This window comes from Mytilus galloprovincialis, chromosome 4 (genome assembly GCF_965363235.1).
Source record: "Mytilus galloprovincialis chromosome 4, xbMytGall1.hap1.1, whole genome shotgun sequence".
In the NCBI taxonomy this organism is placed as follows: domain Eukaryota; kingdom Metazoa; phylum Mollusca; class Bivalvia; order Mytilida; family Mytilidae; genus Mytilus; species Mytilus galloprovincialis.
This window is the reverse complement of record NC_134841.1, coordinates 1,834,183-1,860,176: the sequence shown is the minus strand read 5'-3', so window position 1 is coordinate 1,860,176 and position 25,994 is coordinate 1,834,183. Positions and strand designations below refer to the sequence as shown.

At 31.6% G+C, this 25,994-nt stretch overlaps 2 protein-coding genes across 3 annotated transcripts in view; both read right to left on the bottom strand.

Annotated features, from left to right (window-relative positions):
- LOC143071102 (uncharacterized) overlaps nucleotides 1-3,009 on the bottom strand; it is a 33,522-nt gene extending 30,513 nt beyond the window's left edge. For both annotated transcript variants that reach the window (XM_076245195.1, XM_076245196.1), the window contains exon 1: nucleotides 2,907-3,009. In XM_076245195.1, coding sequence (XP_076101310.1) covers nucleotides 2,907-2,971 — 65 coding nt within the window. In that variant the 5' untranslated portion in view covers nucleotides 2,972-3,009. The remainder of the gene's footprint in view (nucleotides 1-2,906) is intronic.
- A 2,641-nt stretch (nucleotides 3,010-5,650) lies between these two features.
- Nucleotides 5,651-25,994, bottom strand: part of LOC143071101 (attractin-like protein 1) — a 57,647-nt gene continuing 37,303 nt past the window's right edge. Inside the window, exons 17-28 of the mRNA XM_076245194.1 lie at nucleotides 24,663-24,746; nucleotides 24,302-24,367; nucleotides 23,715-23,808; nucleotides 22,434-22,489; nucleotides 22,055-22,149; nucleotides 20,665-20,734; nucleotides 20,204-20,352; nucleotides 19,518-19,576; nucleotides 18,952-19,030; nucleotides 18,232-18,360; nucleotides 12,460-12,610; nucleotides 5,651-10,114 (exon numbers count right to left, since the gene is read on the bottom strand). Of these exons, the coding sequence (XP_076101309.1) occupies nucleotides 10,023-10,114; nucleotides 12,460-12,610; nucleotides 18,232-18,360; nucleotides 18,952-19,030; nucleotides 19,518-19,576; nucleotides 20,204-20,352; nucleotides 20,665-20,734; nucleotides 22,055-22,149; nucleotides 22,434-22,489; nucleotides 23,715-23,808; nucleotides 24,302-24,367; nucleotides 24,663-24,746 (1,124 nt within the window). The 3' untranslated portion in view covers nucleotides 5,651-10,022. The remainder of the gene's footprint in view (nucleotides 10,115-12,459; nucleotides 12,611-18,231; nucleotides 18,361-18,951; nucleotides 19,031-19,517; nucleotides 19,577-20,203; nucleotides 20,353-20,664; nucleotides 20,735-22,054; nucleotides 22,150-22,433; nucleotides 22,490-23,714; nucleotides 23,809-24,301; nucleotides 24,368-24,662; nucleotides 24,747-25,994) is intronic.

Here is a 25,994-nt window from a genome sequence, read left to right as displayed (position 1 = left end):
CTTTGTATTGCATTTTATTTTCTCAATAAAAATCTGCATTCAGTAAAGCAATGATTCCTTTTTCTATGATAAAAACTTTGTATTGAAAATTCCTCATAATTATCATATCTAGGTGTTGACGTGAGTATTCCCTACAATCATGTGTTAGAGGCTTGATGTCCAAACTCTGCCACATTTGGGCAATATTTATTTAGATTGAGAAAAATTTAACACTGACAAGTTATACTTTAAATCAGGGGTTTAACTTATCGGTCACCCAGCATTTTAAAGTTAGGTTACAACTTTGAGATGCTCGCTCTCAGGTAATAACAATGGTATTGTATTGATAGACATGGACAATATATAGACAAACAATAGGTATTTACACAACTATCAGCGAGTTAAAGGGTGTATCAAACTGAGTGGACAGTATCAAAAGCAATTTAGGTGATGTTTACTCCTTAAAAAAAATGCCAATCAAAATACAAAAACAAAATACCCTTCAGAAACACAACATGCATTTAACTTTTAAATATCTAGTAGATGCCATGCCTTAAAACTTTTTTTTGAGGTATAATTACAGTAAATTTTGTCCATGAACCTTGAGGCTTTTTCAAGTTATCCAGGGTAGATGTCTGCGATGAGCAGTTCTTTCCCTTGAAATTGAAGTAGTAGGTTAAATTACAAATGTAGGTCGCTCTAACATGCACTCTGCGAAGCCGCACGCCCACCAAGCTCTAAGCTTGGTGCTTTACGGCAGGGGATCTGGGGGCCACTGAAGGCCCCCAGAGGATCTGGCATAAATAAAGCAAAATCCTGCATTCTCCCAATCTCCTGGCACCTAATTTCATCTTCCAAATGACAATTTTTTATGTATAAAATTAAAGAATAAAAAAAAAATCTCGTAGAAATTTCATTTTTTTTATGTAATTTTTTTTTTTTACCTTATGCTTGAAATTCATTTGCTTTTAAAGGAGTTTTATTTATATAATAATCCGATTTGTTAGAAATCTTGATCGATTTATTTTGCATAACTACGTGCATTTGTAAACAAATGACCCCCTTTTTTCGTCAAAGACTGTTATGCGTATTTAAATCATACAATTATTTCTCAAGCATTGACAGAAAATTGATATACATGTATCCTCTGATTTTCTCTTTTTTTGTAAACTGTTCAATAAGTCGGATACATAAATCATTTGGAAATGTTATTTATTTGTGGTCGAGTCGACAATATTCATTTCGTTTTTGACATTGATTCTCTGAACACCACGTGGGCTTTGAAAAATGAACTTCAAAAGATACTGTTTTCCAGATTCTGAACAACATGATCTACTACAATTTCTTTTATTTGACTGATACTATTCCATCACATAAAATTGGTACCCTATCTGATCGTCTTCACATTCTAAAAGCCAAAACCAACGAGTTAATGACCATCAGAACGTCTCTACTGTTATAGTTCAATGACCCCGGAATGTCTCTCTTGTTATCTTTGAAAAGAAACGATGCATTCTGACTTTAAATAGACAACCAATCAGTGACCTGAATTTATGTGAACTACCGTTAAAATTGTTAAATAAGCCGCAGGTTTTTTCTCTGTCTTTGTCCCTGCGTGTTATACTCAGGTGCGCTTTATGTATGTATTTTTTCTGTTTTCAGGACGAGCGTGAAAAAAAAATATCTGGATTTTTTTTCTGGAAACAGTCAGATTGTCAAGTGCTTGTAGTGACTTAATAAATTGTTAATGTGGCATATTTTGTTATGAATAAAAATATTTACTTTATCGTTTGTTCTTTATTTCATTCAATCATTGTTGGATTAGGAAGTTGATAACCATGTGTTCGTGTTCATTTTATAAACAAAGAAAGATAACCGTGTTTTGAAAGAGGTACCATACAGGATATTAATTATGTGTTTATCATAAATATATACATGATATAGTTGTTTGTTGATTTAATGTGTTTTAAAATAAAATTATCTAATGGAATAATAAAGAAAGTGATTGTGTGTCTTGCCAATATTCCAAGTTTCTTTTAATGACGATGGTGATGCATGTGCTTAAATATACACTTTAAAGTGTTTCATAAACAAAGAAAGACAAGCGTGTTTGAAAAGAGGTACCATACAGGATATACTATTGAGGAGTAATTGTTTGTTGTTTTATTGTGTTTCAAAATAAAATATCTTTATGAAATATTGTAGCCACATATTATCGGATGTTTGAATAAAAAAAGAATATATATTTTTATAATTTGATATGCTAAGATATTTATTTATTGCCGTCTTATTTGAATTCCCCTTTCCAGGGCCCATATCACTTTCATTTAAAAATAGACAATGACTTGCAGAAACTGAATGGTTTTGTTTGTGGTATTCATCAAAATTAAAATTGAAAAATGTTTGTTACTTTTAAAACTTAAACTTTTATTTTATAGACAACAATAAAATTCTTCAGATTTGATTTAATAAATTTTTTATTGACTTATGGGTGAACAGTTTTCACAGTGGGTACAGGTAAGTAGGTCATAATAAAGGTAAACAATGGCAGTTTTATGGCTTGGGTGACCTTTAATGAATACATTTTCAAGACTAATTAAAATCCTTGATTCCAATTCAAACAATAAACAAGTAATATCAACACCATACTAATTTTAATCAAAACAACAAGGTTCAATGGACACCCAAGCTGTCAACACATGGCCATTGTTGACAAAAATACAACAATTCTAAATCGTAGAAATGGGCATTAAATTCCATTAAAATGGTACAATTTAAAGTTATTATCTCCCCTTTGTTTACAAGTATTTTGTGTTCAACTAAGGATTTATGAACGACTATGTCTTTTGCCGCTATCAATAAATGAAAGTATTGTTCTCTATGAGGAACTAAATAAATGATGAAATCTTCTTTTAAAGATTGCATGCCTGTTTCTACGCTGACCAACATTTTCTTGTGGTGCAGGTCTGTACATAACTCTTTTGGACGCCATTTTTGTTTCCCGCGTTTTTGAAGAATTTGCTAAAAGAATATAATCAATCCCTGACGTGAATTTATACCAAATGAAACGATTGATCATTGATTAATCATTTCTGTAAAGAATTTGAATAATATACTTTCACATCCTTGGTTCTATAAATTATGTTTCAACAAACAATATTTTAAAAGTTATTTTTCAAATAAATTCAATCCACCATTTTCTACATTTGAAAATGACTGTACCAAGGATTTGTATAGTAAGAAGGTCTTACTATACAAATCCTTGACTGTACCAAGTCAGGAATATGACAGTTCTTGTCCATTCGTTTTTGATGCGTTTTGTTATTTAATTTTGCCATGTGATTATGGACTTTCCGAATTGATTTTCCTCTGAGTTCAGTATTTTTGTGATTTTACTTTTCATTTTCATCCCAAAATTTCATGAATTTGTATTACAGTTTTCTGGTAGATGCCCTTAAAAAGGTTGTAAGCTTCCTCAGTTTATAGAGGGTTTTGGCTATATTTATGTCCTGTTGCAGTCATATAGCTCATGAGCTGTTTCAATTCTTATAAATCCTTGTTTTTCAAATATTTGGCTTTGATCATTCCTGATGAAGAGAAATCCGGAAAAAAAGTTCTTAAAGTTAAACTATCCTGGATTTCTACCAAACTTGGACAGAAGCTAGTTTGTGATCATAAGATAGTATCCAGAAGTAAATTTTGTAAAAGAAAAATCCTGTTTATCTGTATATATATCTGTTTTTACTTATAAATAAACGTAGTTTTTTTCTGCTAGTGAACATTACTACAGTCACTGTGGTTATTTAATTTGGTAAGGTTGGTTTTTCTCAATCTTTAGTTTTCTGTGTAGTGTTTAGTGGACTGTTGCATGTTTGTTTATCTATTGGTGCTGTCGATTTTTTGTTTGACTCATGTTTTATATTACCTCTTTGACATTCTCATCTTCTAAAACATATAGAAACCATTATTACTTTTTTATGCACTGTGAAAGTAACCGAGAAGAATAATGGATATTGTAAATATATTGGTCAGTACCAACAGATCACACCAATCACAAACACTAACTTCCAAAGAAACAAACCAAGTACTTAGCAGCATGTGTATATTAAAGAACGAATCTTTCTGTACTTAACCTGATCCTAGATTTTGTGTGCAGTATTTTAAGAGTGTATTTTTTAAACTTCAACCATAACAAACTGAAATTGATTTTTTGTTCGATTGTATTATTTGTTGTAAATTTGAAATATTAAGGAACCTTTTTTGTGTTTTTCCTACACACCGTTATAACTCCAATTTTTAAAGATGACTTTAACAATGACACCATTTATATTTTTAGAACAGATATAAGATTCCTGCACCTTGCAAAAATAATGTAATTTTTCATGACAGGTGTAACATTGTTTTGTGACTTGAATATCTGAGCATATGTTACATTGATAAATTTCTGGAATTGTCCTTGGATAGGATGTATAGAATGCAAGGGTCCGGAAATGGTCATATTTGCCAGTCTTGTCCTAAACTGAAAGTATTTTGTCCTAAACGAGTAATTGGGATTTAGGACAAATTTTATTTTTCAACAGAAATAATTTCGGTCATTTCGTTAAGATCGAGTTTCAAAATCGCCATTTTGAACATCTTTTTGTTTTTTTTTATCGATTTCCTGTCATTAAACTGCCACTCCAGTAAAGTGTTATAATCCTGAGGGCCCTGCTAATAACTATATTAATGCCTCAGGGAGCTATTGGCTAATGATCGCTAATCTCTTTACCTGTGTTTTTAATTAACACCTGGCTATTAATCATAAGCTCAGAACTAATATTATAAAGAAATCAAAATTCCATAACAGCTATCGATCTTCATTATTTAATTACTTTTCAACAAAAACAATTGTCAATTATGATTTAAAATTAAATTAAAACTTGATTTAATTTACGTAGAAAAAGTATTTTTTCACTACTAACACACATGCTTTGTTTACTACGTATTACGCATGCTTGAAATTCTCTTCTGCAGATAAGACTTATAAGATAAATTTAAAATGATTGCATGCTTAATAAAGCAAGTGCAACTATTATCATCAATAGTCAAATACTATCAAAGGTAAAAAATTAAAAAGCCGATGATGTCCTGTGAATTTGATAAACAAAACTAATCCCGGAAATGAGTCCGGAACTGTTCGTTTAAGTATTGTCGTAAAATATCCGGTATGAAATTTGACTTCAAAATTGAAAGAAACGTGAGCGATGACTGAGAAGATTATCGTTTTAAGTCATTAAAATCATTTTATTTTTAAACTGTTGCCTTCCCTTAATTGCTCTTGATCAATTTTTAGGAAAATGGTAGGTAAAATCATGAAGTTAATGCGATGCAACAGTTAAACAAGTTTGTTGATGCGACGAGTATGAGCATACTCGGGGACTTTCTATACTGTCCCTGGCATATTCATGCAGTAATGTGATTTTGACAATCTTTTTAAGTTGTATCAAAATGACCGAAATTAGGTGAAAAAATTTCCGGATCCTTGATAGAATGTTATGATCAATGCACTATATTTTGTGTATCAAAAAGGTAGTGAAAAGCCTTGGAAGATTTTGATATCAAGTCAGCAACATAGGGTTTTGATTGCATTTCATGCAATCTTTACCCAAAAATCAATACAAATAGCATCTAATACTTTTATCACATGTTTATTCATTGTTCACATAATTACAGTTTTTTTTTTCAAAAAAAAATAATACATGTATTAAATTCACATTTTTATACAATTATATACATTATTATATATCAAAACATAGTAAACATCAGATCTTTTCAATCAAAATATGATGGACAAATTGCTGACCTATGGGACTAGCTAGCATTTCTGATTCAGTGTATCAAATGCTATGCTTTAACATTACAGTAATAAAACCATTCTTGGAATAAATAAATAAATGTAAATAATAATATATTGCCAAGTCAACGGCTGAATATTCAAATAAAAAATAAGAATAGAAAGATCACAGAGAAAGTCGTTTTTTGTAATCACATTTAAACTTGCTAACTTTATCTTTAACTTTTATAAATTTGTGTTTCTCCATATAATTTATATTGCTGTCAGTTATACCTCAAACATATTCATATTCATGTTCATTAAGTGTTCCTAAAAACTAATTGAACTGCTGAATATTAATTTGACAAAAATCACAATAGAAATGTTACTAAAAAAAATGTGTTGAGAAACAAACTTTGTTAACTTAAAATACCAATATATGAAAACAACAACACTTCATATATTCTGTGATTTTATTAAATTAAACATGGTTGACTTCGTTAACTGTCTACAACTGCATCTAACTACTAAAAGGTTATGTACATTTTGATTTCTTGCTTTAAAATTATCATTAAAAAGGGAGACAACTGATTAATACTTGTCAAATGTAGCAGACACAGATATCATACATGATCAGTGTTATACTAAATAACCAAAAAAGGATTTAATGATTTTTTTCTGTATTAACTGTTCATTTTTATGCCTATAAACACAGTTAAATCTTAAAATTTTCAAAAATTCCTTGTCTTCAATTCAAATGATTTATTTTTTTTCAGTGTTGTTTCATTAAATAAAGACTAAGACCCTGTTTACACTAGCAAAAAAGATCGATCTTTACTGAGATCAATCCTTTTAAGATGGATCTTTGGTCTAATATAAAAGGGAAAGATCCATCATCAATTGGACTTAAAAAGTCTACCTCCAGAGGTGGTTTTAAAAAGATTGATCTTATTTGAATCAATCTTTCTTCAGGTGTAAACGCTTAGATCAATCGCAGGTGAATGTTATTTTTAGATATGAAACTAAATCTGAGCATGTTCAGCAGCAAAAAAACATGTGTTTGAAAACAATAAAAGGAATAAGAAAAGTAAACATAGATCCTGATGTTTTGGGATTATCTTCTAAATCGATAAGTTATATTTCTTTGCTGCAAATCTTCATCTTCAAACGCATTGACCGTTCGTTTTTTAACGATAGTCTACACACGTCTTTGTTTAATGACTTGTGATGTAAGAACCAAAATAATAATTATTAAATCCATACGAAATCCCAATGACCAAACTATTTTCTACATCATTTTCAGTGTGTGCGAGATGTAGAATTTTCTTTAATATTCTATTTTTAGGATTATTTGTTTACGAAATATTTTTTAATAATGTCAAACCAGTTCTTTTTATGTTGTAGTGTAAACGCACTGGATTAAATAAGATCAATCTCGATCGATCTTGCTTGTGCAATGTAAATGCGAACTGGTCTTTTTAAGATCGATTCAAATAAAGATCGATTCACTTTCGTACAAGTGTAAACAGGGTCTAATTTCAATATAATTAGAAACTAGAACATGCAATTAAGTTGTTACCCCATGAAATTAAAGGCAAGATTATGGTTGTTTGACTGGTTATAACTCTTTCCTTTATTCTGATTATAGTTACAAACACAAAGTTTGCCTTGGATGCACAATCTACGAGATTTTATTCCCTTTATTTTAATTATAGTACCAAAAGTAATGAATGATCACATAATTTGCAATGTTTGCACAATCTAGTCAACATAATATGTTTGTGCAAAAGTACCAATAATCTTAGACATCTAACATCTAAACACAAATTGTACGAAATTTCTATTGATTATTTATTTAAGATACTACTGGAAGCAATAACCCTTTTTTGACTAATCTTTATATGCCAAAATTGACAGTGCAATTGACCTAGAATTCAAATTCAGTCATGTTGACCTAATATTGACCAGGGGTGAAACTTTATTACAAAATACTTATTAATGAAAATTAAGACAATCCTCTGATTTTAATGGCAAGTGAGTCATCAAACATGAGGCAAACATGGATGTCGACAAAGAATGTGCTCAAATAGTCCCCTAGAATGTTTAAGCAAACTAAATGTGAATAAAAACATGTATATGATAAAAAGAAGAGGTATGATAAGAGCTATATTTTGCACTTTAATTTGCAAACAATATTAAAATTCCTCTAAGCCTTTAAACATTATGTTAATTTAATTGATAAATGAATAAGATAACATAATCTTGACACTTTAGTGCAGAAATGTCAAAGAGAGGCCTTATCATACCACTTCCTTTGACAATGATATTATATTTGAAAGACAATGGATACTTAATATTACATATATATACAAAATTAACATTAAATTATAACAATAAACAACATTGTTTGTTCTGACCCACAGAATCTTGTTTTGTTCAACTTGGATCTGTATATAGGTCTAATTCCTATTTATTTCACACAACAATAACCGTGGCAAGGTAACACAGATTAATTTTTACTATTGACTAAGTACAGTACATTTTAAAGTTTTATTGGTAAGTTTATATCATTGTACTTTAGCCTTGTTTCTTAGTGACCATTCAACAATTGAAACCCAGTTAAACATAACAAGGTTCAACATGTTAACATAAATAAAATAAATTAATAAATTAATGTTCAGTACGTCACATTATATGATTATACAAATTATATATGCTATAATATTCATATTATTAAACTATATCAATTAAATATTTGATTGATGGTTTGCTGCTAATAAATTCCAGTGCTATTTCTTTATATTTGATTTTTTTTATGAATAATGGTTTAGTTATGATTCTTATCTCCTTATACCAGAGATGGTAAGCTGCTCCAAATTATGGAAACTATTATTTAATCATTAATTGAATGATCTTAGATGTCATGAATTTCAAATTGTAGGAAAGCTCTTTTTGATTTTTTTAATTGCATTTTTAGTTGATCTTCAGCATATTATAATTAAAATATCAAAACTTGTATATGAAATAGATGTAAATGGTCTTTACAAAACTTTCTCATATTCAAATCTAATCAAAAAGATAGTTTCTACTCCAAAATCTCTGTTCATGATTTTCAATCTAATGGATTAAAGATTACATCAATTTTTGTTAATCGTTCATTCACCATAAACAAATATGCAAAGCATGCACAATTTTGAATTTTTTTGTCAGAGATCATATAAATGCAGAAAAAAACAATACACAAAAAGAGGATACAAATATTATTAAACACATACAGAAAGTATAGATACAAATATTATTAAACATATACACAAAGTATATATACAAATTTATTTACAAATTATCTTGGCCTAGCAAGATATTCTTATATCACAGATATTGTAAGCACAACAGGAGTTCATGTATAAAAATAAGTACAATTCTGCCATTTTGGACATTTTGGTATTTATACTATCTGAACTTATTATCTACATTGTTTTGTTTTAAAGTATAAAATGTCAAAATTTTGTTTTCATCTGTGGATTTAATTTGCAATTAAAATGTCTACTTTTATTTGGAGTTGACTTTTATTATTACACGATTGGAAAGCACTCTGTTCTTTTTTCCATTCTAATAATTATTTTTTCAGCCAATGAAATTTCAGTCATCAAATTTTTGAAAAGGTGTTTATCATTAAAACAAAACCGACAATCCTTGATAGGTCTGTAAGATAGAAATAAGTAAGGAGAATTGTCAGATTTTTCTGAGCAAAGCATGGACACAGAATTTTAGAATCAGGTTGATCTCTGGTAGATATGTCATATATCTAAAAAAAAAATTATTATAACTTTGTTATTCTTAAAGCAATTGGAAATATTTCAATAAACAATCTACTGCACTATTGATCTATAGACATAGTCTTTATGCCAAAGGTTTATTTTCCCTGAGACAGATCAACTATATAAAAAAGCCAACTGATTTATTGAGACCATTGTGATGTGAATGCTGACATTTTATCTATACAGCCTTTAATACAGCATAAATATTTTAAATATGATATGCAAATTAGCACCATTAATTTAAACTTTCCATGACCATAATAGTTCTTTTTTTAACAAAAATATAAGTGAACTCTACAATACTACAAACTTATCTAAATACATTATAATACATGACAATAAATGGAGTGGAGACATAACAAAAACAATACATGGAAATGCACCAGGTATGATAAACAATGATGTGTACAGTACTATACAGGGTCTGTATGTGAAGAACTAAAAGGCTTTTTATATTTGGTTTTCTCTCCTTTCGTATGTTCCAAACTCTGTTTTCTGTGGTGACCTGTACAGAAAAAGAAAAAGGGAAAAATTTAAGTCAACTGTGAAGAATACTAATATGTCTTGCAAAATAGGAATAACAATACTGTAATGTCAGAAGTAAACACATATTTATCATTGAAAATCAATTATGACTAGAAATAATGCAAAGTCTTGGAAAAGGATACTGAACATAAAAATTCTATTTGAAATATGAACCTGAAACAATCCTTACTCAGTTTAACACTAAAGTCTTACCCATAGTTATTAAAGCACTGGCTATTGCCCTGTTTCAATAAAGTCTTACCCCTTGTTATTAAAGCACTGGCTATTGCCCTGTTTCAATAAAGTCTTACCCATAGTTTTTAAAGCACTGGCTATTGCCCTGTTTCAATGAAGTCTTCCCCATAGTTATTAAAGCACTGGCTATTGCCCTGTTTCAATAAAGTCTTCCCCATAGTTATTAAAGCACGGGCTATTGCCCTGTTTCAATAAAGTCTTACCCATAGTTATTAAAGCATTGGCTATTTCCCTGTTTCAATGAAGTCTTCCCCATAGTTATTAAAGCACTGGCTATTGCCCTGTTTCAATAAAGTCTTACCCACAGTAATTAAAGCACTGGCTATTGCCCTGTTTCAATAAAGTCTTACCCATAGTTATTAAAGCACTGGCTAGTAAAGCACTGGCTATTGCCCTGTTTCAATAAAGTCTTACCCATTTTTATTAAAGCACTGGCTATTGCCCTGTTTCAATAAAGTCTTACCCACAGTAATTAAAGCACTGGCTATTGCCCTGTTTCAATAAAGTCTTACCCATTGTTATTAAAGCACTGGCTATTGCCCTGTTTCAATAAAGTCTTACCCACAGTAATTAAAGCACTGGCTATTGCCCTGGTTCAATAAAATCTTACCCATAGTTATTAAATCACTGGCTATTGCCCTGATTCAATAAAGTCTTACCATAGTTATTAAAGCACTGGCTATTGCCCTGTTTCAATAAAGTCTTACCCACAGTAATTAAAGCACTGGCTATTGCCCTGGTTCAATAAAATCTTACCCATAGTTATTAAAGCACTGGCTATTGCCCTGTTTCAATAAAGTCTTACCCATTGTTATTAAAGCACTGGCTATTGCCCTGTTTCAATAAAGTCTTACCCATTGTTATTAAAGCACTGGCTATTGTTGCCCTGTTTCACTAAAGTCTTACCCATAGTTATTAAAGCACTGGATATTGCCCTGTTTCAATAAAGTCTTACCCATTGTTATTAAAGCACTGGCTATAGGCTTGTTTTAATTAAGTCTTACCCATTGTTATTAAAGCACTGGCTATTGCCACACCAGAACTACCACTAGGTGCAAGATCTTCTTCACCACCAGTTGGTAATAATACTATTAATGATAAAATTGCTGCTATTTCCCTGTTTCAATGAAGTCTTCCCCATAGTTATTAAAGCACTGGCTATTGCCCTGTTTCAATAAAGTCTTACCCACAGTAATTAAAGCACTGGCTATTGCCCTGTTTCAATAAAGTCTTACCCATAGTTATTAAAGCACTGGCTATTGCCCTGTTTCAATAAAGTCTTACCCATAGTTATTAAAGCACTGGCTATTGCCCTGTTTCAATAAAGTCTTACCCATTGTTATTAAAGCACTGGCTATTGCCCTGTTTCAATAAAGTCTTACCCATAGTTATTAAAGCACTGGCTATTGCCCTGTTTCAATAAAGTCTTACCCATAGTTAGTAAAGCACTGGCTATTGCCCTGTTTCAATAAAGTCTTACCCATTTTTATTAAAGAACTGGCTATTGCCCTGTTTCAATAAAGTCTTACCCACAGTAATTAAAGCACTGGCTATTGCCCTGTTTCAATAACGTCTTACCCATTGTTATTAAAGCACTGGCTATTGCCCTGTTTCAATAAAGTCTTACCCACAGTAATTAAAGCACTGGCTATTGCCCTGGTTCAATAAAATCTTACCCATAGTTATTAAATCACTGGCTATTGCCCTGATTCAATAAAGTCTTACCATAGTTATTAAAGCACTGGCTATTGCCCTGTTTCAATAAAGTCTTACCCACAGTAATTAAAGCACTGGCTATTGCCCTGGTTCAATAAAATCTTACCCATAGTTATTAAAGCACTGGCTATTGCCCTGTTTCAATAAAGTCTTACCCATTGTTATTAAAGCACTGGCTATTGCCCTGTTTCAATAAAGTCTTACCCATTGTTATTAAAGCACTGGCTATTGTAGCCCTGTTTCAATAAAGTCTTACCCATTGTTATTAAAGCACTGGCTATTGCCCTGTTTCAATAAAGCCTTACCCATTGTTATTAAAGCACTGGCTATCGGCTTGTTTTAATTAAGTCTTACCCATTGTTATTAAAGCACTGGCTATTGCCACACCAGAACTACCACTAGGTGCAAGATCTTCTTCACCACCAGTTGGTAATAATACTATTAATGATAAAATTGCTGCTTTATGTCCACTCAAAGGTTGTATAGCAACTGGTTTTGTTCCTCCCTACAAAAGATATACAAGTTACTGTTTTAAACTATACACTATGGGGACTTCTATCATTGTCTATAAATAAAGAAGAATATAATAACAACTCTTAAAATACACTTTACACTAAAGAATATATTTAATGCAATATCTTTATATACTTCAATTTTTATGATTTATGTACATCAGCACTTGTCAGAAGTATTTTTCTGATGAACCTAAAGCGCATACACTCTGTAACTGATTAAAATTGAATTTTATTTTGAAATTCTTTAAGATCATGGTCCTAAAAGAGGGACGAAAGATACCAAAGGGACAGTCAAACCCATAAATCTAAAACAAACTGACAACGCCATGGCTAAAAATGAAAAAGACAAACAATAGCACACACGACACAACATAGAAAACTAAAGAATAAACAACACAAACCCCACCAAAAACTAGGGGTGATCTCAGGTGCTCCGGAAGGGTAAGCAGATCCTGCTCCACATGTGGCACCCGTCGTGTTGCTTATGTGATTACAAATCCGGTAAATAGTCTAATTCGGTAGGTCACATTCATGAAAGGGAAGGGGATTGTAGTTACGATGTAAGGAACATATCTGATATCATTTGTGAAACGGTTATTCCATAACGGTCAACCAACTCGTGATGGCGTCCGTAAAATTTACGAAGGGATGATTTCAACTAATATAGGTATAAGAGAAAATTAACATAATTAATGATCCATGAAAAAAAGTCAATTTCAGGGGGACCCTGTTAGACAGACATGTACACCTTACAATTATTCTCAATGTTTTCCTGATCCAAAAATTATTGACTTATTACTATTTAATTTTTTTAAGAGGTCATGGAACATTGAAAAATTTCTTTAAAAAGTCATTGAATGCTGAAAACATAATGCTCCCCTCTCAGTAACAATAGTTGAGGCATACAAATTATAAACATGTCCAAGGCCACGTTTTTTTAATTTGTTGGTTTACGGATTTTCTCCACGAAAAAGTCGGGTAGGTCGGTCGGTGAAAAAAAATAAAAAATAATATCTTTCAATACAGAAAACTGCATGATATGCAAAATAAATATATATATTTCACCTTTCTAATAATATGTTTGTTATGCTATTTTGTCATCATTCCTTAAATTTTAGTTCGATAAAATATTATTGCTAAGCTGTAATAAACATCGCATTACATTGTCTAATAATTTCCCATAAAAAAGGGGGGTGCACGGACAAAGACGAAATTAAATCGTCATTTCACATTAGAGAAAACAGATCCATGTAGCTCTTAATCAATTTCAGAAAACTTGGTGAATAATGATCTTCAAGCACGAAAACTGATAAAGAAAAAAATGTAAAAAAGTGTACGAAATTAATAGACTCGTCCACTGGAAAAACGAGAATATCGGGTTAATCTGTTGTCATGCATTCCCGTGTTTTATCCAAATGGACAATATTTTTTTATAATCTATGAAACAAGAAAATTTGAAATGATTTGTTAATATTCAGTACTTAAACTTGATGTCTTACTTCCACCTGTCCACATTTGGACAAGTCTATTTCTATTAGAAGATGCATCTTACAGACTGGTGACAAATAAGGGAAACAAACTTATTGTGTAATTGGTTTTAAACACAGGTTTTGTTCCGCAAAATTATTTGCGCAAACGATATTTCAAGGTCATTAATAATTGATTTGTCTATTTTTAGAAGCGTAAATTGGAAGTTTCATTTTTTCACAACAGAAAGTGTTATCAATTCTGTTAGTGATTAATGCATTTCCTTTCATAAAAAAAGGATATTTTAATTATTTTTCAGGGATAATGCATTTGTAAGGGTTGGCGGGAATAAACTAGAGGCTCTAAAGAGCCTGTGTCGCTCACCTTGGTCTATGTGAATATTAAACAAAGGAAGCAGATTGAAATTGACTACAAAGGTCAATTACTCCTACAGGGGTCAATTGACCATTTTGTTCATGTTGACTTATTTGTAGATCTTACTTTGCTGAACATTATTGCTGTTTACAGTTTACCTATATCTATAATAATATTCAATATAATAACCAAAAACAGCAAAATTTCCTTAAAATTACCAATTCAGGGGCCGCAACCCAAAAACAGGTTGTCCAATTCATCTGAAAATTTCAGGGCAGATAGATCTTGACCTGATTAACAATTTTACTTCATGTCAGATTTTCTCTAAATTATTTGGTTTTTGAGTTATAAGCCAAAAACTGCATTTTACCCCTATGTTCTATTTTTAGCCGTGGCGGCCATCTTGGTTTGATGGCCAGGTCACCAGACACATTTTTTAAACAAGAAACCCCAAAGATGATTGTGGCCAAGTTTGGATCAATTTGGCACAGCAGTTTCAGAGAAGAAGATTTTAGTAAAAGATATATAAAATTTACGAAAAATGGTTAAAAATTAACTTTAAAGGGCAATAACTCCTAAAGAGGTCAACTGACCATTTTGGTCATGTTGACTTATTTGTAAATCTGACCTTGCTGAACATTATTGCTGTTTACAGTTTACCTATATCTATAATAATATTCAATATAATAACCAAAAACAGCAAAATTTCCTTAAAATTACCAATTCAGGGGCCGCAACCCAAAAACAGGTTGTCCAATTCATCTGAAAATTTCAGGGCAGATAGATCTTCACCTGATTAACAATTTAACCCACGTCAGATTTGCTCTAAATGCTTTGGTTTTTGAGTTATAAGCCAAAAACTGCATTTTACCCCTATGTTCTATTTATAGCCATGGCGGTCATCTTGGTTAGTTGGCGGGGTCACCGGACACAATTTTTAAACTAGATACCCCAATGATGATTGTGACCAAGTTTCAAATAATTTGGCCCAGCAGTTTCAGAGGAGAAGATTTTTCTAAAAGATTACTAAGATTTACGAAAAATGGTTAAAAATTGACTATAAAGGGCAATAACTCCTAAAGTGGTCAACTGATCATTTTGGTCATGTTGACTTATTTGTAGATCTTACTTTGCTGAACATTATTGCTGTTTACAGTTTACCTATATCTATAATAATATTCAATATAATAACCAAAAACAGCAAAATTTCCTTAAAATTACCAATTCAGGGGCCGCAACCCAAAAACAGGTTGTCCAATTCATCTGAAAATTTCAGGGCAGATAGATCTTGACCTGATTAACAATTTTACTTCATGTCAGATTTTCTCTAAATTATTTGGTTTTTGAGTTATAAGCCAAAAACTGCATTTTACCCCTATGTTCTATTTTTAGCCGTGGCGGCCATCTTGGTTTGATGGCCAGGTCACCAGACACATTTTTTAAACAAGAAACCCCAAAGATGATTGTGGCCAAGTTTGGATCAATTTGGCACAGCAGTTTCAGAGAAGAAGATTTTAGTAAAAGATATATAAAATTTACGAAAAATGGTTAAAAATTAACTTTAAAGGGCAATAACTCCTAAAGAGGTCAACTGACCATTTTGGTCATGTTGACTTATTTGTAAATCTGACCTTGCTGAACATTATTGCTGTTTACAGTTTACCTATATCTATAATAATATTCAATATAATAACCAAAAACAGCAAAATTTCCTTAAAATTACCAATTCAGGGGCCGCAACCCAAAAACAGGTTGTCCAATTCATCTGAAAATTTCAGGGCAGATAGATCTTCACCTGATTAACAATTTAACCCACGTCAGATTTGCTCTAAATGCTTTGGTTTTTGAGTTATAAGCCAAAAACTGCATTTTACCCCTATGTTCTATTTATAGCCATGGCGGTCATCTTGGTTAGTTGGCGGGGTCACCGGACACAATTTTTAAACTAGATACCCCAATGATGATTGTGACCAAGTTTCAAATAATTTGGCCCAGCAGTTTCAGAGGAGAAGATTTTTCTAAAAGATTACTAAGATTTACGAAAAATGGTTAAAAATTGACTATAAAGGGCAATAACTCCTAAAGTGGTCAACTGATCATTTTGGTCATGTTGACTTATTTGTAGATCTTACTTTGCTGAACATTATTGCTGTTTACAGTTTACCTATATCTATAATAATATTCAATATAATAACCAAAAACAGCAAAATTTCCTTAAAATTACCAATTCAGGGGCCGCAACCCAAAAACAGGTTGTCCAATTCATCTGAAAATTTCAGGGCAGATAGATCTTGACCTGATTAACAATTTTACTTCATGTCAGATTTTCTCTAAATTATTTGGTTTTTGAGTTATAAGCCAAAAACTGCATTTTACCCCTATGTTCTATTTTTAGCCGTGGCGGCCATCTTGGTTTGATGGCCAGGTCACCAGACACATTTTTTAAACAAGAAACCCCAAAGATGATTGTGGCCAAGTTTGGATCAATTTGGCACAGCAGTTTCAGAGAAGAAGATTTTAGTAAAAGATATATAAAATTTACGAAAAATGGTTAAAAATTAACTTTAAAGGGCAATAACTCCTAAAGAGGTCAACTGACCATTTTGGTCATGTTGACTTATTTGTAAATCTGACCTTGCTGAACATTATTGCTGTTTACAGTTTACCTATATCTATAATAATATTCAATATAATAACCAAAAACAGCAAAATTTCCTTAAAATTACCAATTCAGGGGCCGCAACCCAAAAACAGGTTGTCCAATTCATCTGAAAATTTCAGGGCAGATAGATCTTCACCTGATTAACAATTTAACCCACGTCAGATTTGCTCTAAATGCTTTGGTTTTTGAGTTATAAGCCAAAAACTGCATTTTACCCCTATGTTCTATTTATAGCCATGGCGGTCATCTTGGTTAGTTGGCGGGGTCACCGGACACAATTTTTAAACTAGATACCCCAATGATGATTGTGACCAAGTTTCAAATAATTTGGCCCAGCAGTTTCAGAGGAGAAGATTTTTCTAAAAGATTACTAAGATTTACGAAAAATGGTTAAAAATTGACTATAAAGGGCAATAACTCCTAAAGTGGTCAACTGATCATTTTGGTCATGTTGACTTATTTGTAGATCTTACTTTGCTGAACATTATTGCTTTTTACAGTTTATCTCTATCTAAAATAATATTCAAGATAATAACCAAAAACAACAAAATTTCCTTAAAATTACCAATTCAGGGGCAGCAACCTAACAACAGAATGTCAGATTCATCTGAAAATTTCAGGGCAGATAGATCTTAACCTGATTAACAATATTACCCCATGTCAGATTTTCCCTAAATGCTTTGGTTTTTGAGTTATAAGCCAAAAACTGCATTTTACCACTATGTTCTATTTATAGCCATGGCGGCCATCTTGGATAGTTGGCGGGGTCACCGGACACAATTTTTAAACTAGATACCCCAATGATGATTGTGGCCAAGTTTGGTTTAATTTGGCCTAGTAGTTTCAGAGGAGAAGATTTTTGTAAAAGTTAACGCCGGACGCAGGACGACGACGACGGACGACGACGACGGACGACGACGACGGACGCCGGACGCCAAGTGATGAGAAAAGCTCACTTGGCCCTTCGGGCCAGGTGAGCTAAAAAGCATAAAAAGTCAATTTTATTTTTATTCTGGAAATCAGCAAAATCGGGTCGGCGGATCTGTAAACCAACAAATTAAAAAATCCTGGCCCAATATACATCAAAGTAAATACACTTTTATTTACCTTTTTCCGCTTTCGTAAATCAACAGAATTTGTTTCTTTCTTCTCTGCCAGATCTAATTTTCTATCTATCTCCACGGTAACAGAGGCAAAAGGACGACTTGCCATTTCTTCCATCTCAACCATCATTCTCTATAAAAACATTTTTTTTTATCTTTTAAAATTTATAAAGACATTTTATCTTATTACCTTTTTCTTAGAGTTAATTTTTCTTAGAGTTATTTTAGATATTTTTCAATTATATCTAAATATATTTATAATATAAATAACTACAATTATTTTTTAAAATGTAAAAATTAGACAAAGCCAACAGATGATCCCATTTGAAGGAAATATCAAATTTGACCACCATTTTATTATAGATAGTTATATATTATTCTATTATGAAAAGTTCCTGGATAAAAAAAATGCTCTAAGGTCACAATGAAGGACACTAGTATACTTAACCATACTATTTTGAGAGGCATGGCTGTTGAATAGTGATCAGAAAAATAAATGAGACCATGATGAAAAGTTAGCCTACATCATTGAAGTTGCCTGTGAAAGTATTTCAATATTGTATACAAATCAACTAAGGAAAATAATAAAGAAATATGACTTGTAATAGATGATGTTTTAGTGCTCTGTCCCTCCTAGTATTCAGCACTTAGAATCTTTCACATGTAAACCATGATGCAAAGTCACAATTTATTCATATCTTTTCTCATAATTTAAACAACTTACCTGTCTCCGTCTGTATAAATCATATTTATGTTTGATTTTATATAATACTGCTGCTATGATGAGTAATGACAAGAAACAGCTGAAAAACAAAGATATCAACACTTAAAAATCTATACACCTAATAATCTTTTAATTTGGTTTTAATTGTTGATAAAATGTGAAAGTATAAAGAAATAAAGGTTCTAACTGCTTCAGGAAAAGATGACTATAAATGGTTGATTATTCTTCAAGATCAATTTTGTTACACAGCTCCTAAAGTTTTAATATATCCTGGCCTTTCAATTTTTTGTTTAAAGCATTCCAGATAAAGGCTAATTCAGTAACGCCCATTATATGTATCAAGCATATATGCTGTTTTTCTTTACTTTTATATTGAGCGTATCTGCAAAAGCAAAGGAATTCCTACATGAAAAGATACTGTCATCATATTTTATTCTATTTTTTCTTGTGTAACAATTGAGTTGTTCATCCTATTTGCAACTCACCCTCTTTTAAAACTCTGAGTATGTTTACTTTTAAAACTCTTCCCAATATGTATAATTATCAACAACTAATAATAAACTCACCTAAAGAATGTTACAAAGAAATGAACTAAATCAATCTTTGGAAACTGTGAGAAGGAAATCTGAAAATATGAACATGTAGAGCGAGTTATTATTGTAGGCATCTTTCAATTTCATTATTTTAAATGCAATTTCATTAGAGGGCTTCAAAGTTTTTAATATAGCAGGGTTGAGTTCAATATCGTAGCAGCTAGTCTATAGCTACACGTTCAATAGTCAAAATCTACGTAGCACTACATAGCAGCTACAATATTGAACGCGGCCCAGGTCTTTTTTTATTTGCTACCAATTTGTTTTCATTGGTGAGTGTTAATTTAAACCTTGATATATCAAATGGCTGATCGTTTTGATAAGTTGTCATTTTTACATGTTCAGGAGTAGTACTGAACACACAAATGGAAAGGACAGAATGACTTACACACAGTACAGCTACATACCCTATAAATGTGTCAATAATAACTACGCACAGTACAGCTACATACCCTATAAATGTGTCAATAATAAATATGCTATTTTGAAAAGAATTTTGCTTATTTCATATAAATATAATTTTCCTATGAAGTGCCTTTGTTGGCATATAATACAAACAAGGGCACTTCATATTAGAATTATGCATGCATTTAAGAAAATACATGAATCTGAAGCTAAGGACACTCCATATTAGAATCAAATTTCTATTTGAGACCTACCTGAAGCCAAAAAGGAGTATGAAATCCATATACATAAACAAGGAATGTTGTATTTTCTTTTTCTCCAAAAGAAAAGTCACCATGTTCAAATTTTGTACGGAAATATGTACAAGGATAAGCTTCATATATCTTCTCTACTCTATTATTTCCTAAAAAAAAATTAAACAAATTGTAGTTTAATATAAAACTGTATAACTGCATCAACTGACATTAACACGATTCAATAAATATGTATCGTTGTAGAAGTAAATGTGTAACTCATAATGCTGGTACATTTTGATCATTAAAAAAATTAAAAAATAATACAAGAGTTTCAATAAATATTTTGATTCCTTTTTTCATTAAGTATTTTGCAACTGATCTTTAAAACAAAACGTCAAAATTTCTTACCAACAAAACAATAGAAGATATCAAATGAATTTTTATTTTCAAACATATTAAGATCAGTAAGTCCAACTTACTTGTTCTGACTGAGATATTTAGGTATGATTCTCCAGAACAGTTCACTTTAAAATCTACATCTCTGTCAGACTGTAATAAAATAAAATAGCTTTCATTAGTCAGTATATTCTAACAGGAATTTGATCCTGTGGATTTAGTAATACACATTCAAGAATTACAAATTTACTAACAAAATTATTTTTTTTAGATACAGTCAAACCTGATTAAACCGGACCCTGAATAAACCAGTTTCCTGTCCATTCCGGCTGAAAATGAAAGTCCCATATTTTTCCATTCAAGTTCTTTGTTAAAATACCCTTTGTAAACCGGACCCTGTGTATTCCGAATTCCAGTCTAATTATGAAGTCCCAATACTCTTAATTACATTAATTATTACCTGTCAAAACCGGTTTGCCTAATTAATTTCAATGATCGATATGCAATCAAAACATATTTGTTTATACAGTATGGCTTTTCGTGATAATCAATTAGTCAGGTGTCAAACTGTGAACCTACAATCGTACAGTAGTGAGCTGTATTATTTATTAAAACATTATAAACGTGTCAATTAAACGAAAAGACACACCGAATATATCTCGGATTGAACTTACGTTTTAACTTGGATAAACAAATTAAAATCGCGGAGTAAGAAATTCACATCTTGATTTTGAAATCCTGGGTTCCCTGTTCTGAACCCCATAACAAATGACCTTGATAATGAAAAACACCTGGATGACAACAATCAATGGATATTGTACACTATACGACAACGTTTCAAAAGTGATGAAATTACGTTTGATAATATTCTGGCTTTTTAATCCGCCATTCCAACATTTCAAATTATTGATGATGGGAGTAAATCGAAACTCTCGTCTTACAATCCAAACAACGCCACCATTATGATGCAAATGCAAACAATGAAAAACGAAGTGAAAGTATTTTAATTTATCAGATATAATTTACAATCAGAGAGAACTTTTACATTCAAAATGTCGGACGTCACAAGGAATTAACTTCCGGTCAAAACGGAAAACTGAATAAACCGGCCCTTTTTCATAGTCCTGTAGCCGGCCGGTTTATACAGGTTTTACTGTACTTTGATTAAGCATATTATGATATTTTGCAAAATTAAGTACACACAATACATCAAACTTTTCTTCAGCCATAAAATTTGTTACCAATGACGACAAACAAATCCAGAGTATTTCATACATCGATCTCAGGTCAAAGATTAAAAGTAAAGTATATTTCAGATTTATTTGGGTTTCTGAATTGCTTCTTACTAAAGATTCTACTGACTTAAGCTTAGATCAAAATATTAAAATAATTATTTGTTTTGGCCAAATTTTCAAGATTACATTATGACTTCATTTATAGATTTCAAACAATTATATAAATATCAATACTTACGGCTTGTGGTATGTTCATAAAATTGATCTGTGTATAAAATCTGTCATCTTTCTTGGATAAATTAAAGGTAAACTGATAGTCTGTAACCAGGTGATCTATAAGAAAATACAAATAAGAAATAAATAAATTATGTGGCTTTACATATATATTTTTCAGTGTCATAATTTACCCAAACATATCTCCAAAGATATATTCATTGATAAATGTAACAGTGCAATAACTTTTCTGGGCTGCATTGATTCATTGATAAATGTAATTGTACTATTAATTTTCCATGCTTTACTGATTCAGTGATAAATGTAATTGAACAAAAAAAAATTTATGCTGTATTGATACATCTTTCAAATTTTCAACTGGTCAAACATAAGGAAAGACTTACAGAAACAAGTGCCTCCTTTCTTGGGATCTCCAAAATATTTATGAGATTCGTCACACCTACAAAACAAAAATAAATTCCATAAGTCAAAGCTAAAGTCGTTGAAAGTTTGATTATAATGCATTCTATGTTTTGAGTCAATTAAGATTCAAATCAGCCTTTTCACAGTGTTTAATGTAAACTCTGTGATAAAGTTCTGTGTGCAAATGTATAAATGAAAATGAAGCTACACAAATAGAAATCTGTCATTCATTAATTAGATGAATGGTTTATGCTTACACTGAAGGCTGTTCAGTGACTATAGGTGCCTACTTCTACCTCATTTGCTCGCTGGTGGTCAGTTGTCTCATTCGAAATCATACCTTCTTATTTTTTATATGAAAAAAAAACAAAAGGTACTGCAGGTAAGAAGGTCTTACAACTTAAATCATAATTCACTAATTTGACATACTTTGAAAGTACTTAAATTTGTGGGTATCAATTTTCGTGGTTTGAGCAAAAGTTACATGTTCTTGGGATTTTAAATTTGTGGATTTTAGTTTTCTAGAAAAAAAGGGAATTGTAGCCATTGGAAACGAAGATTACAAATCATCTCGATTGAAGGAAATGGCACAGTAAACATTCAAATTGTTGCACTTGTGTTAATCGTAGCAATGTCACTAATTAACCTGAGATCAAGTGATCAGCAGATTAAAGACCATCAAAGGTGCTAATTAGGTCATAAACATGTCAATATTGAGGTAAATAGTTACATAAACAAATGCTATAAATGGACTTTGAATTGTAAATTTTATTTTCTTATAATAAACAAGCCCAACATGAAATTATTATTTTCTGTACTAGAATTATGAGAATATTGAATAAACACTTCATCATAGCATATTATCAACAGAAATCCAACTATCATAGATCAACAATATTTTGTGTGAGAATTAAAAGGTCAAAAGTTATACAATTTAGTGTTTAAAAGATTAAATGGGTATAATCCTGCCTGTAGTTATAATTCATAGTGCATTTGGTAGATTTGCTGACATTCAATGTATTCCCTAGATATTATCAGTAGTCAAACATGGGGATTTTTACATGTCTTCATTTGAACAACACTTATTATATTTCGTTGGACACTTAAATTCATGGATAAGTCATCCACGAAAATCATGAAAATTGGTTCCCCACGAATAAAAGTACTTTCACAGTACTCGTCTGCAATTTCATCACAAATTTGACAGTTGAATATTTTTCACATGTGTTTCATACCACCTCAAGTTCTAGTAACATACTTACTTGTCACATTTGTCACCTATGACACCTCGTGTTCTACAATTACATACTCCTGTTCTTCTGTCACACGAATCTGCCTGCTCATTACAATCACATCCTACAAGTATATCAGGCTAATTATTATGTTGAACATGAAAACAATAATCTAGAAGTAAATCTTTAATGGAAGACATGTGTCACAAGCATTCCTTTTTTAATTGACTTGGCGAATGTGTTCATGGGATGGCTTGTTAAAATATGTCAAGGTCAGCAATTTTTCTATTTAGGAAGGGACAGAATTTGATAAAAGTGAAGGTAGCTTCACCAATATACATTCAATTAAAAAGAAACATAACTCATAAATGGTGAAATTGTCACCACCCAAACTCTAAACTGATCTGTGTTTGCTGGTTATACACATTTTGTCGAGGTTAACTAAAGTTAGAGAATTGAAACCAATTTCTTGACATACATTTACAAGGACAAGAGTAAAACTTAATGCTTATGTCGCTAGATAAAAACTCTCAAATCACCCATTACTGGTGATACACTCAGAGTCCATATATTCTGTCATATCTTTAAATCATAACCACAAAACATAAAATACATACGTTTACAAATGCCTCCATTGACAGGATTGCCGTAAAAGCCTTCTTTACAGTGTTCACAATTGTCACCTACAAACAAAATCATATACAGTCAGCCACTAGAATGATACTTCTCTTATGTTATGGTTTCTACATTTTCCTTATTTAAAACTATACAAACTAATACATTAATATAATAATATGTAAAATAAACATAGTGATGTTCGATAAAAAAAAAAGTCTCTTCTTTGCAACATTTCTGTCCTCAATTAAATTACAGAAAGACTATATAGTGTATTTTACAAACAAAAGCAAACAATACCAAAATCAAAATTAATTGAGATCAAATGACTATATCCACATAATTTTCCTTGCAAAGTCTTACCTTCAGTCATGTTTTTACATTCTACACAAACTTCTGTTTTCCCCGTTGAATTTGAACAGACACTGTGACCATTACACTGACAATCTGTAAAGTTAAACATTGACATCTTTAAAAAACATCACAGAAACTGTTTTACTTATTGTTATATGAGTATTTATTAAAATTTATTATATGTAATGTATATGAAAACTAAAATCTATGAATTTATGAAACCACCAACAACTGTTGATCAAACCATGAAAATTAATACCCACATATAAAAGTACTTTGGCAGTATTCTATTGTAATTATCTCTTTTTACACTAATTAAACTGAAACCAAAGTTGAAACTTATGCAGAGAGTATAAGTGTTGTTTATTCAGATGGAATGGTTTCTTCCATGAAATGGGGCAGTTGATTCCATTGTAAGGTCAAAGGTCATGCCTAATTTGGTCTGTCTGATATCAGGGATTAGGTTCTCAGGTTACAATTGCAGGCTGCCAGCTTCTCACTTTTGATTTGGCTGTTGAATACAAAGGACGTTTACTCTATAGGAATAAGTTTTCAATTTCACCCACCATCCACCCCAATCTACCACCTTCAATATTTCACTGAATGTGGGAACAGTTCTCAGCAACCCAGTGGTGTTTCATTAATAAATGACCATTACGAAATTCACCACTGGTTAATTTCTCTTCTTATCCCCAAGTAATTAACTACTTTTCATCTCTCCACCGTCAATTCAACCCCTTTTCGTAGCACCCTGCTACGAGATGAAGCATCGCTTCATCCCCTTTTTGGAACCCTCTGCGTTCCAGTTGATTGGCGGAGTGTCCATGTCCATGGGGCTTGGCTACCCACTATACCAAGTGTCGTCGACAGGGCCTGGAGCAAAATTTTCCCAGCTGAGATACTGACTCCCAAAGGGCAAACTTATATTATAATAAAAGTGAAACTTTATCAAGCCTTTGTTATCAATAGCCTTATCAATTTGTTGAAGTACTTGCGTTAGGTTTAGCCATTTGTCTGGTTCTGGTTTTTATATGGTCAGTAATTGTGGTTCTTCATCTAAAGACTAGCCGAGAGACTAGCATTGGTCCCGTGTGGTATATACATGTACATGTTTATGATGAGTATGATTTGCCACCAGCTGTTCCAGGGTTAAAGGGCAACACATAAAGAAACTATGTTATAGAGGATCCTCAAACTTAAGTTAGAGGTCTGAAGGTAATCATGAGGCACAGTAGTATCCAGGATCACATAGAATGTGTTAGGGGCGTCACTTGGCATTCGTCGTTCCCTATATGTGCTAACATGTCATGTAGATCTCAAGTCATCACTGGGCATCCGTCT